Below are 12670 nucleotides of genomic sequence, written 5' to 3' on the forward strand. Positions count from 1 at the left end.
CTTGGCACGCTCACAAAAAGATGTGATGGAACTTAAGGTTTAGATCTCTAATATAACATTTTTGATCTATGTATCTAAGAGATGTATCAGTGAAATTCTAGAAAGACACAGTCAATTTGAGCATAACTCATCTAATTATAATTATATAAACTCAACCAAAAGATTATAGATTAAAATATATGCTATAATAATAATAATATAATATATCAAAGTGAAAAAAAAGAGTATTAAAATATATATATATAGAGGGGGAGAGAGGGAGAGAGTTGATGTTTATGAGCATAGATATTGAAGTGTAACAGTTGGCAAGGTGGTGGTGTGAGCCATAAAACAAAACAGCCTTTCCACTCAGCAAATTCTAAATTTTCATTTTTTTTTTTGAGGTACAAAGATGCTGACGTGTGGCCCCCTCACCCCATGCCTTCGACTTCCTCCCTCCACGTGGGATCCCTTCTCATTGTCCTAGTCAGCATCTTTTCTCTTCATCATTGCCATGGAATGTCTCTTCTAGGGGCTCACCTGATTCAACTTCCTTTGAAAACTCCATCTCTCCCTTTCATTGCTTCCTTACTCGATCCAATCCATTTATTGTCACTATAGACTTGATCTGACTTGACCCGACTCAACCAACTCGTCGACTCTCTCCCTTGATATGACCTGACCCAACTCAATCCGTCCCAAATCACTCACTCCCCTAGTACCTAGTTGAAAATTTACATAAGCGACGTTGAAAGTAAATAGTGTAGGATGGGGTTTATGAACAATAAATTCATAATGTATGTATGAGTGAGATGTTAATATTATATGGAGGAGAGGGAATAAGGAAATAAAATAATGGAGGGGTTAGGCAGAAGCTTATGATTTGAGTAATGGAGAATGACCCTTAAAAAAAAGCTCATTGACTCCCACTTCCATATCACATGCATCTCTCTCTCTCTCTGCTTTGATGCCATCCACTTCTCCTTATTTAAGCCCCTCTACTCCTCCCTTCATTCTCATCCTCTCCAAAAATCAAAATTCTGCTCTCCTATTCTCAACCCCTTCAAACTTTTACTCACAATCTTCTCTAAACAATACAAACGCAACCACAGTTTCAATCAAACAAAACACCTTTGAGCTTACCTTATTGGTGATGGAGAACTTGTTTCGTCTTGCTGATCACGACGAATTCTTCTCTCGTCGTTGCGTCTGGGTTAACGGTCCAGTGATCGTCGGAGCCGGGCCATCTGGGTTGGCCACAGCTGCTTGTCTTAGAGAACAAGGGGTGCCTTTTGTAGTCCTTGAACGAGCTGAATGCATAGCCTCGCTGTGGCAAAAGCGCACCTATGATAGGCTTAAGCTTCACCTTCCAAAGCAATTCTGCCAACTCCCAAAACTCCCATTCCCAGAAGACTTCCCTGAATACCCAACCAAGAGACAGTTCATTGAGTACCTTGAATCATACGCCAAGCATTTTGAGATCAACCCTCAATTTAATGAGTGTGTTCAATCAGCAAGGTACGATGAAACCAGCGGCCTGTGGCGTGTTAAGACCGTTTCAACTGCTGGTTCGACCCGTAACGAGATCGAGTACATTTGCCGGTGGCTCGTCGTTGCCACTGGCGAGAATGCTGAACGTGTAATGCCTGAAATCGAAGGATTGAACGAGTTTTGTGGCGGTGTGTCGCATGCTTGTGAATATAAGTCCGGGGAGAAGTTCACCGGAAAGAAAGTCTTGGTGGTTGGCTGTGGCAACTCGGGCATGGAAGTTTCTCTTGACTTGTGCAACCACAATGCCTCACCTTCAATGGTGGTCCGAAGCTCGGTAAGCATTAGAACCAACTAATATCATTGTTCTAACATGTTCAGCTCTATGCAATTTGAAGCTTGGATTTTGGCTCTAATGATGTTTGCTTGCTCTGTTTCCAACAGGTCCATGTCTTACCAAAAGAATTTCTTGGAAAATCAACATTCGAACTAGCAGTTATGATGATGAAATGGCTGCCCCTCTGGCTGGTTGACAAGCTCTTATTGATCCTGGCATGGCTGGTGCTCGGAAACATTGAAAAATACGGCCTCAAACGGCCATCAATGGGACCATTGGAGCTAAAAAACGAGACGGGAAAGACCCCTGTTCTTGACCTTGGAGCATTGGCGAAAATCAAATCCGGTGACATCAAAGTAATTCCTGGAATCAAACGGTTCACACGCAACCAAGTAGAGCTCGTCACTGGCGAAAAGATGGATGTAGATTCAGTAGTTTTGGCTACTGGGTACCGCAGCAACGTCCCCTCTTGGCTTCAGGTGAGGCAAACATTCAATTTAAACTTTTTTTTTTCTCATAGGAATTTCATCATACACCTGATGGGCAAACAAATTTTTATAAAAGGTTACCACTATTCTGAAACATGGCTAACCTTAAACTGGGCATTGAACGAACAGGAAGGCGAATTGTTCTCGAAAAACGGATTCCCAAAAGCAGCATCACCACATGGATGGAAGGGAAATGCGGGGCTTTACGCAGTTGGGTTCTCGAGAAGAGGACTATCAGGGGCTTCGTCGGACGCCATGAAAATAGCTCAAGATATCGGCAGCGTTTGGAAGGCGGAGACGAAGCAACAAAAGAAGAGAACCACCGCATGCCATAGACGCTGCATTTCCCAGTTCTGAAAATATCCGCCATTGATGATTTTATTTCTACACAGTGTATACATGTAAAAAAACACATAGAAAAAAACAGAGAAACAGAGCCCGCTCCAAAGGCCCATTTTGACAAACTTGATTTGTTGGGCATTTTGTAAGACATGGAAGATGAGGCTCACTTCATTTGTTCATTGAATGTCAGTTAACATTGACAGTTCTCTCAATTGTTCTTTTCACCAACCAAAAAAAAAAAAGAAAGACATTTTTGTCTAATTGTGCCATTTAGACATGTCCCATTAATCTTAATTAATGAAATGATTCATACAATTCAAATAATTATTGATTTTGATCCAAATAGAACCTAATTTCTCTATGTTGATAAGGAACCAATGAAGAGGAATAATCTAATAGGGTTTGACCCCAAAACTTAGTGAAATAATGCATGATCATTAGCCTTTGTTGGCATTGGGTTTGCACATGGAACCTCCAATTATCACACTTTAATTTCAATTAATTAAATTTGAACCCTTTTTTTAATTTAAAAGAGCCATCTTTTTGGCTAATTTTTTGAAAACAGTTCATGACAACCACCTCTACAAACTTTTCCTTTCATTATTAGCTTCATGTTTTGTAATTTGGAAGCTTTTAACTTTGGCCTATTTGCTTTATTAAATTTTAAAAAACTTTTATAGCATATATGTATCATATTTTAGAAGTCACAATTAACATTTTTATGTGTAAAATTCAATATCCTACGATGTTCTTAATGTTGTTCGAGTGCCTCTACTTGATACATAAAATTAAGCTAAAAATTAAAATACTTTAGAAATAAATTTATGCAAGGATTAATAATTTAGATAAAATTCTTGAATTAAATAGGATTAATAAATTTGTAAATAAATAAAATATTTGTATGCGTAAATAAAATAAATAATTATCCACTCCCTTCGCCATTTTTAAGGCCCAACCACAATATTTGGAAGTTATGGGCCCATAAGGGTCCAAACATGGAATGAAGAGAACCCTTGAAGGTGAATCCTTTCAATGGGCCATGGCCCATTAAGGGCCCATTACGGAGTCTAATTCTTATGGGAGTTTTTATAGCCGAAGAAATTATAAAAAAAAAAGGACCTTTAAATACATCACATTCTATAAAAATATTTCAAGTCGGTGCAGAAAGGGAGCAAAAAAAATTCTTCTACCCGTACGTAATTCCCTTCTTCTTTTTCACTATCCCGGGTTCTGGCCGAATCTCCGTGCCACTTTACCGGCGATGTTTCCGGCCACTCTCCCGGCTCTGACCTGACTACTTTTCAACCTTTCAGTCGCACTCTCTGTGGAATGCTTCTGTAAGTGTCAGAATGTTGGTTGGTTCTTTATCCCGCCGCTACTGTGTAGTTCTTCTGCATTTTTCTGTTCCTCTTTTGATCTCTCGTTTTCCGAATCTCTTCTGCTTCTCTGCTGTTTTCGAATCTCATTCTCTTTCTGTCTCATGTAATTGCAGCTTTTCCTTTTTTTTTTTTTCTTTTTTTTTTTTTCCTTTCCTTGCTAAATTTTGAAACTAGATTACCCATTTCTATCTTTATACTTGTTCCTTTTTAGTTTCCGGAGTAAATTGTGGTTCCGAATCTACTTAATGCTAATTGCAAGTCAGCTTTGGTGTTTAATCTTGGGATTAGCGGTTACTGATTGCAGGGTTTTGGGTCTTTCTTCTGCTAATGGTACTCATTCTGCTGTTTTGCTGTTTCTTTTAGGGGAAATTCTTGATTCCGGAGCTTTTTATAATCCGATTTTAAACATCCAGTTGAATTTTTGGCTCTTTGAGACCTCGATCAGTGAGCTCCCCCACAGAACTCAGCAACGTTTAATTAAGTATGTAATTCGATTTTTTTTTTTTTTTTGGGGCTTATCTTGCTGTGACGTAAGAACTGATGTGATGCTTCGTGTGATCATGCAGAACTTTCCGTCTGCATTGCTTATTCCTTCTTTCTGTGTCGATTGGATGAATGGCTTCTTTCTCTCTTTGAATATTCTCCTCTCTCCCGCCCTTTCTCGCTTCTTCTCTCTGTGTGTTCATATCTATGGTCATTGGCTTCTTCCTTCTTGAAACTTGGGATATTACATTTCAAATTTGCCCCCCCCCCTCAAACGGCCATCAATGGGACCATTGGAGCTAAAAAACGAGACGGGAAAGACCCCTGTTCTTGACCTTGGAGCATTGGCGAAAATCAAATCCGGTGACATCAAAGTAATTCCTGGAATCAAACGGTTCACACGCAACCAAGTNAACTTTAAGGTGCGAAACTACCCCCTGAACTTTTTCCCGTTTGTTTTTTTCTTTATTGTGAAATTCTGGAACATACGCTCTGTTCTTCTTGAAGAAAGTAGTTAATTTATGTCTTGTTTATTTACTTTAGATCCTATTTTCAGTGCTTAAATGAAGGAAGTTCGAAGAAGAAAAGCCCGTAATAAAATGGAAAAACCTTTCCCTGGATGCTTGGGAAGAATGGTAAACCTGTTTGACTTGAGTGCAGGCGTTAGTAGCAACAAGCTTCTGACGGATAAGCCGCATCGTGACGGTGACTTCCCTTTTTCTTTTCTGTCAGTTATTGTGTTTATTAATAAAACAATAATTGTTGATATTGACATGCTTCTTTGCAGGTTCTGTACTCCCAAGAAGTCACTCAGATGCAGCAATTATGTCGAGTTCTTCACTTGACAGTCACATAGAGGATGGACTGGTAAGTTGTTTGCAGGCTTTGTTAACAGTGATGTGTATTGTATAAAGCATGAAAAATCGTTGCACTGCATGTTCATTTTCTACACGATGTTTGGATTTTTGTTTTCCTTTTTTAGTTGTGTAAAAAGTTTGTTTTATTACTGCATTGCAGGGTCACTCAATTGGGAAGGCAAATCAAACGCCCATGAAGATGCTCATAGACCAGGAAATGTCAAAAGAGGCTGAGTCTAAGATTTCTCCCCCAAATGTTGTTGCGAAGTTGATGGGGCTAGATACTTTGCCAGAGCAGCCTGGTTCAGCTGCTTATAAAACACCTTCAAGAGGTTCCCCATGTATAGTTAAAGAATCTAGGTTGCCACTAGAACGTATAGAACAAGTTGATGACTGTTTGGAGAAGGGCGCCCTATGTGAAATTCATCAAAGCTCCGTAGACGTTTATGAAATATGGCAGCAAAGTTTGAAAACAAATTATGATAGAAAAAAGTTGCATTATGGAAATTTTGACAAAAATATTGATGAAAAAAAGATTGCCCTTGTTCGTCAAAAATTCACTGAAGCAAAACGTATGGCTACAGATGAGAAACTTAGGCAATCTAAAGAATTCCAAGATGCCTTAGAAGTTCTCAGCTCCAATAAGGAATCGTTTGTCAAATTATTGCAAGAACCAAATTCCTTGTTTTCTCAGCGTAGTTTTCAACTTTGTTCACTTCCTACATCTCCTGAGAAGACGTGTATCACTATCCTTAGGCCCTCAAATTTAGTTAGCACTGAAAAAAATTTTGAGACGGGAAAAAGATGTGAGAATCAGATGAGAAAACCGACTCAGGTCTGCCATTCCACTGCTCGTGACAAGCCCAGTAATGTGCCTACTTTTTCAAACCAGAGAGTTGATGAATATGTTCAACCCACACGAATAGTGGTATTGAAGCCTAACATTGGTAAGAATCATGGTGTTAAACCTGTGGTAACTCAACAAGCTAGTTCATCACCTGATAAAACCTCTGGAAATTTTGATGAGGAAGCTGAGGGTGTCGAGGTGCCAGAATTAGGGGAAACTGCAACGGAGATTTCTGAACAGTTGAGTGAAGGTCAAATGGGACATCAAAGGGATGAAACTTTGATTTCTTCTGTCTTTTCTAATGGTTATACTGGTGATGAGAGTTCATTTTACAAGTCAGAGAATGAGTATGCAGGGAGGGATCTCAGTGACTTAGAATTAATGTCACCGTCTTCCAGGCATTCTTGGGATTATGCTAACAAATTTGATAGCCCTTATTCTATTTCTTCCTTCAGCCATGTTTCATGTTCTCCGGAGTCATTGGTTTGCCGTGAAGCCAAGAAGCATCTCTCTGAAAGATGGTCAACGATCACATCAATTGCCAATTCTCATGAACCGAGGCATGTAAGGAGAAGCTCTAGTACATTGGGTGAGATGCTCTCTTTGTCAGATCCAAAAAAGTCCATCGAATCTATTGATCAGATAACCAATGAGGAAGAAAAGCGGAGGGAGTTCGCATCCTGCTTAAGTATTGACTTCAGTAAGGAAGAGATTGAAAACTCTCCTAGAAGTCTCCAGAGGTCAAAGTCTGCACCAGTATCTCCTTTGATGTCACGCGGCAGACTAGGTTTTGAAGCTCCAAAGTCTGCTACGACAGATGTTATCCCAGAGAAAACTTGTCCGACAAAGGTTAAATCATCATTTAAAGGAAAAATTTCTAGTTTATTCTTCTCCAGGAATAAGAAACTGAACAAAGAAAAACAAAATTCATTATGTAAATTTGAATTGGATACATCTATTGTGGGAACACTTGGAGCCTCTCCACCTCCTGACAGGGTTGGTGATAATGCATCTTGTGTCAACAATACTCAACTTGAAGAATGCTCATTCTCTGCACTGAGTGGATCATCAGAGACGTCTCCGGATTTAACCAACACATTGGGCGTGGTCTCACTTGAGGTAATTTATCTTCTTATAGACGATTTGGCTCCATTCAGTAATTACTTCCTCAGAAGTATCATTTTAGGCAAGGTTGTCATATTCATCTGTTCTTTTCATGAACATTCAGATTTCCCACACTCTTTTGTGTTTTCTGATTTTTCTTCCTGAGGTTGTCTACCTACTTAGTTACCATGTGCCAGGGCATTATTCTAACGGTTGAGAATGGTTGGTTAACGTTTGTTATAGGCTTTGGTTATGAGTTCAGAGCCACTTAATAATCCCTCTTATGATCTGGGACTTGATGAATGTTGAATAAATATTTGTAATAAGAACAGAGATTGAAGTGGTATTCTGTTATGCTTCGTTGTGGAAAAAAACATGGTGACTGGATTTCTGATTGTAAATGTTCTATATGGAGTTGAGAATTTCAAAGTTTTCAAATTGAAAATCCAATAATCAATGGCATCTAATTGTTCCAGCCTCTGGTAGGCTGTTGGTCTTTGTTACTCTCAGTAATGTTGAAGCATTAAGTAGCCTAGGTCTTCATGCGTGGTGAATAGAAGCTTAATGCATTATTGCTGGCTGTTTCTTCCAGTAATTTGTGAAGTATTCTCTCTTTTTTTGAATAACTTGCTGAAGAACTAAATTTAAATTTTGCAGGCTGGGTTGCCTTTTGCAAGAAATTTGATGCCAGGAAATGCCGGTGAGAACCTGGACAATCCGTGTCCATGCTCTGTTTTTGAACCACTATTTGATGAGGATGACTTCGAGATGTGCTCGTCTTCTGGCCATATGAAGCCTGACATCAGAGGTACTCATACTCTCTCTAGCTATCCATCGATGTATCAGACTGAGCTACTGAATTTAGTTTCGAAGTTTGATCTCAGAATGATTAATCAGTGTCAAAAGTGTCCTTGAAATATGGGTCAATTTTACTTTGTAGCAGTAGCACAAAATTTGTGTAATTTGATTGATGGTGGAACTTTTGCAGAAAAAAGAAAACTATAATTCAAGGACACTATATAATATAGCCTTAAGTTTGTCGTTTGACCTATCTTTAATACACTGTCTAGAGTATGCTATTTCTTGACTTGCCTATTTTTCCAGGAATTCAAGTGCCTACGAAGTCCAACTTAATTGACAAATCGCCTCCCATAGAGTCCATTTTTCGGACTTCGACATGGGAAAATAAATATTCAGAAAACACAGATCCATATTTGGTTAAACCCTCATTAGCATGTGAAGATACAGAAAATGAGGAACAAAAGTGGCTCGGCCTTGTCAAAACTCTGCTCTCAGCCAATGGCCTCGATGACAGTGTGCAGTGCAACTCATTTTTCTCAAGATGGCATTCTCTCGATTATCCATTGGATCCATCACTAAGAGACAGGTTTGCCAACCTAAGTGCTAAAGAGCCAGAACAGGAGGCGAAACAAAGGGAATCCAGTTCAAACTGGAAGCTCATATTTGACAGTGTCAATGCCATCCTGGTTGATATTGCAGGATTTCGGTCAGATAGGAGCACAATGGCAATGTCATACAACTGGGTAAATGCTGATGCTCCCTCACAAGCTTTGGTGGACAGTGTGTGGGACAGATTGAAGGATTGGCTATCGTGCGAAACACAATGTGTTGGTTTTGTGATTGGGGACATTAGCAGCCTGGTGGTAGAGAGGGTGGTTCGGAAGGAGGTTGTGGGGAAGAGCTGGATTCAGCAATTACAAGAGGAAATGGATGATTTAGGGAAGGAAATAGAAGGGAAATTGCTGGAAGAACTTGTGGAAGAGGCGCTGCTTAATTTGACAGGTTTCTGCCCATGACCAACCTTTCTCTTTTGTTCTCATTATAATATATTATAGTTTTTCATATACAGCCCCAAATAATCTCTGCCATTTTTATTATGTGCATTCTACCATCCCTACACCTACTCCCTTTTTGCTGTACATTTTTCTGTCGAAACTGCATATTCCTCTGCTTTTTTCCCTTCTCTCTTTCATAGACATAAAATAACTACCGACAATAGAATCATTTTCACTCAGTTTCCCTACTGTTTGTTCTTCTTATTCCTCGTTTCTCTGCCTATTTTTTCTCTCTCTACTCTTTGAGTTCAACATTAAATAGTTAGCATTAATTATTAATTCTTTCATTCTCATTCTTAAGTTAACATTTGTCTTTAACTTATGCTTGGCTTTTATTTTGGTCTCGATAGTTTTTGGAAGAACTATAGTTTTGGAAGTTCTAAAGCATCTACCAACTATATATATTTTTATCCTAGGTCCCCTACTTAGCATTTAATATCCTATTCGCAACCAAATACAATAGGATCAACTGGTTGTCTTGTGAGATTAATCAATATGTGAACAATTTTGCCATACTCAAGGATGTATATATATATATATATTTTAGACTTGGTAAGGGCATGCCAGGGATGCAAACATAAGTTTCACATTACCATGGAAGAAAAAGCATGTGTGGTAGTGACATTTTGGAGGTTCTAAATTAGAACTGAGCACATGCTAGTAGTTGGGAGTTGGGAGTTGGGATATGATCTTTGGTGTTGTCAAATGGCAGGCAAATCCATATGCAACACAAGGGGTCATATGGATACGAAATCACAGATAAAAATATGAAGTTTGGAAGTTGGAATGAAAATGGTTGCAAAGCAACGTGGAAGGCAAGGTGACCCCATTTCATTAATTCATTAGGTAACATCTGTAGCTTCACACATGTGCTGTCTCCATTCTACTTTAATTCCTACTGGCTCTTCTGTCCCATCCAACTATACTCCATACACTAATCTATATATGTACTCTTTTAATAACTCTGAGTACCATGTCAAAAACTTGCTTTATAATTGTACAAATCTAGCGTAGGAATGACCGTTTAAAGTTTATAGGCGGTAAAATGATATTAAAAGTGTCAAACCCGAGTACATATTTGGCATGATTGAGGTTTGATGTTATAGTGTACAAGTCTTATGTTGTGCTGTGCTTAATATGTGGGGTAATTTCGATCCTATAAACTTGTTCAATGTTCAGAAGAAAATGAGGAAGAACGGAAATATTGCTGCTACATTGAAACCAGTCACCTGTACCATGTCCAGCAGAGGACGAATTGAGATGTTGCTGCTACTCTGGAACCAATCACAAAGAGCCAGCATGACTACCTCTGGATAAATCAGGTTTGTATTGATACCGTAGAAATAATAGTATAAAGTTTGTGGAGGGTAAAATAGTATAGATAGCTAACTTGAATAGTTCAACATGGTTCAACTAATATAGGTTTAATATTCAAATTCTATATCTCGTTGTTGGGATTATAATATAAAACACTTGGAAATTGTGATATAATACTTCAAAGAAGTAAAAAGAATGAATGTGATAAATGATTGAAAAAAAGTTGATTTTCTATTATTGTGTCATAATCAAATCTAGAAATGTGATAAATAATAGATTCTGAATTTTTTTTTGGAACAATTTGATTTTCTTTTTTTCCTTTCTTTTGTAACAAAAAGTTCTGTTCTTCCACATGAATGTTGCGAATAAGTGATAGAAGGTTAATTAAGCATGCATAATAGTCTGTACCATTCAACTTATGTTATGTAATCTTGCATACCATCGAAATCATCCTGAACAACTGCTTTCTTTTCTTTTTTTCTGTTTGTTTGCTCAATACTTTATAAGGTTCGACGGCTAGTTGTTCTAGGAGATTAGTCGAAATGTACGTAAGTTAGTCTAGAAACTCACGGGTATAAAGAAAAAGGTTGTATAATCTCATAGTAGATTGCTTTTTTTGGTAGTTATGAAGTTTTTGAGTGTGCATAATTTTATTTTTATGGTTCTTTTTTTTGTTTTGATCTTTAAGGTAAGTTGTAAGTTGTAAGCAGGGACGACCTCCATAACCTTTTTAGACTTTGCAATCCCTAGAATCATGTTTTTTCTATTTTCAAATTTCATATTATCTTATTAATGATTGGTTTGGAGTTGTATCAATTATTGGTTCGGAGTTGGATCAATTATAAGGCACTGACCCCCCAAACTCTTATGAGGGGTAGCAATAATGGGCCAAAGTTTTTAGGATTGGATATGGTGTACTGATTGAAGTTTTTTTCGGTAGGGCAAGGAAGAAAGGCTGCTGCTACCCATCAATGTCCATACTAAAAGTTCATCTTTATCTTCTGGTCATGAAAAGAAAAAGGTGATAAATGGCTCCCAACCTGCAACTAGTAAGTGAACATGGGATGCTTCTTTTTAATATATATATATATATATACATCTCGCCTAACCTCATGCAAAATTGTCTAAGTGATAGTGTAACGACTTATGTTTAGGATTTAATCTTATACGAAATTGTCTATGTGACAATATAACAATTCATACCTAATATTTACTTGGTAAGCTCTACATATAAAAATTTAGAGATATAACTTATTAAAGTATTGTAATATTGACTGATCATTTTTACAAACGTAATGTGATCACACCGAAACATGAAACATGTGTAGACCCGTCAAGGGAGAGTTCAATGAATTAGAAAATCCCAAATTAAAAATAATTTTGTATTTGGTCACCAATCATAATTGTCTTATCCCAATTTGGACCTTCAAAATTCCAACAAGATGCCATTCTTATTGTCCTATTCAAATATTATTTTCCTTTCTTTTTTCTTTTAGAGTTGTTGGAAAGTCTCTAATAGTTCTAATAATTCCTCCCCACCTAATTGTAATTGTGTTGAGAATCATGACCTCCAAATTAACTCTTCCATCAAGAATTACCTCTATCCACTCAAGTTCAACGGAAGTTTTAGATACTTTATTTTTCGTTTATGTAAGATACGCACTTTTATTTAACATTAGAGGATGCCCGACATAACTTTTTCTAGTATTTGTTATATAATGGATTCTTTTTAGGTGTAGATGTATTCTAAAGTAGCACGAACTAGAAAGAGTCTTGACGTGGAAGGGGATATACGAGTACACGAAGAGAAGAGAGTTGAGACAGAGACGAATCCAAGCCCGGAATGAAAACCGACTCGAAATACGGAAAGGTGCGAAGGAGCTCAGCGTTTTTAAAGATTGATGAAGATATAATTGAATCAACTAAACTGCTTTCTTGTTTTAAACTTTATGAATCAAATCGTCGAGCAACTATGAGTTAAGGTTAAACAAACTAATTTGATCGGTCCATTGTTTTCAATTTGCAAACATTTTTCCCAAATGAGAGGAAGAAAAAAGCAAGAAAATGTGAAAGATGAAGGGATCTTTTTTGTTTTTTGTTTTTTGTTTTTAGATCAACAACATTTGGAGTAGATTTGGACAAACCTACTGAAAACTATGGTTGAATGGGTAAATTGGATTTTTTTTTTCTTTT

The 12670-nt window shown here is 37.7% G+C and overlaps 2 protein-coding genes and 2 long non-coding RNA genes across 9 annotated transcripts; 3 read left to right on the top strand and 1 right to left on the bottom strand.

Moving 5' to 3' along the window:
- Positions 1–214: 214 nt before the first annotated feature.
- Positions 215–1203, bottom strand: LOC111778340. The gene is made up of 2 exons (XR_002812530.1): positions 1123–1203; positions 215–701 (listed from the first exon to the last, which is right to left on the bottom strand). It is a non-coding gene; the product is annotated as an uncharacterized LOC111778340 (long non-coding RNA).
- Positions 695–2702, top strand: LOC111778339 (probable indole-3-pyruvate monooxygenase YUCCA8). The gene is made up of 2 exons (XM_023658096.1): positions 695–1804; positions 1912–2702. Exons 1-2 carry the CDS (start codon positions 947–949, stop codon positions 2647–2649), a joined length of 1596 nt encoding a protein of 531 aa, XP_023513864.1. The 5' UTR covers positions 695–946; the 3' UTR covers positions 2650–2702.
- A 1086-nt stretch (positions 2703–3788) lies between these two features.
- LOC111779160 lies at positions 3789–4760 on the top strand. The gene is made up of 3 exons (XR_002812661.1): positions 3789–3971; positions 4377–4494; positions 4580–4760. It is a non-coding gene; the product is annotated as an uncharacterized LOC111779160 (long non-coding RNA).
- Positions 4761–5016: 256 nt separating this feature from the next.
- Positions 5017–12504, top strand: LOC111778914. 6 transcript variants are annotated; one of them, XM_023658921.1, is made up of 8 exons: positions 5018–5201; positions 5284–5363; positions 5514–7319; positions 7962–8112; positions 8409–9107; positions 10340–10482; positions 11418–11526; positions 12211–12504. In XM_023658921.1, exons 1-6 carry the CDS (start codon positions 5060–5062, stop codon positions 10417–10419), a joined length of 2958 nt encoding a protein of 985 aa, XP_023514689.1. In that variant the 5' UTR covers positions 5018–5059; the 3' UTR covers positions 10420–10482; positions 11418–11526; positions 12211–12504. The 6 variants fall into 6 exon arrangements, with proteins under 6 accessions (XP_023514692.1, XP_023514694.1, XP_023514689.1 ...); XM_023658922.1 differs by having other exon boundaries at positions 11418–11498; XM_023658923.1 differs by having other exon boundaries at positions 11418–11498; positions 12217–12504.
- The last annotated feature ends 166 nt before the right edge of the window (positions 12505–12670 follow it).

Source organism: Cucurbita pepo, chromosome LG17 (assembly GCF_002806865.2).
Source record: "Cucurbita pepo subsp. pepo cultivar mu-cu-16 chromosome LG17, ASM280686v2, whole genome shotgun sequence".
In the NCBI taxonomy this organism is placed as follows: Eukaryota; Viridiplantae; Streptophyta; class Magnoliopsida; order Cucurbitales; family Cucurbitaceae; genus Cucurbita; species Cucurbita pepo.

Excerpts from the sequence above, each read along its gene's own strand:
- LOC111778339 (XM_023658096.1), top strand. The coding sequence starts at position 947 with ATGCCATCCACTTCTCCTTATTTAAGCCCCTCTACTCCTCCCTTCATT. Across the intron at positions 1,805-1,911 it reads CAATGGTGGTCCGAAGCTCG|GTCCATGTCTTACCAAAAGA; the intron begins GTAAGCATTAGA and ends TGTTTCCAACAG.
- LOC111778914 (XM_023658921.1), top strand. The coding sequence starts at position 5,060 with ATGAAGGAAGTTCGAAGAAGAAAAGCCCGTAATAAAATGGAAAAACCT. Across the intron at positions 5,202-5,283 it reads GGATAAGCCGCATCGTGACG|GTTCTGTACTCCCAAGAAGT; the intron begins GTGACTTCCCTT and ends GCTTCTTTGCAG. Across the intron at positions 8,113-8,408 it reads TATGAAGCCTGACATCAGAG|GAATTCAAGTGCCTACGAAG; the intron begins GTACTCATACTC and ends CTATTTTTCCAG.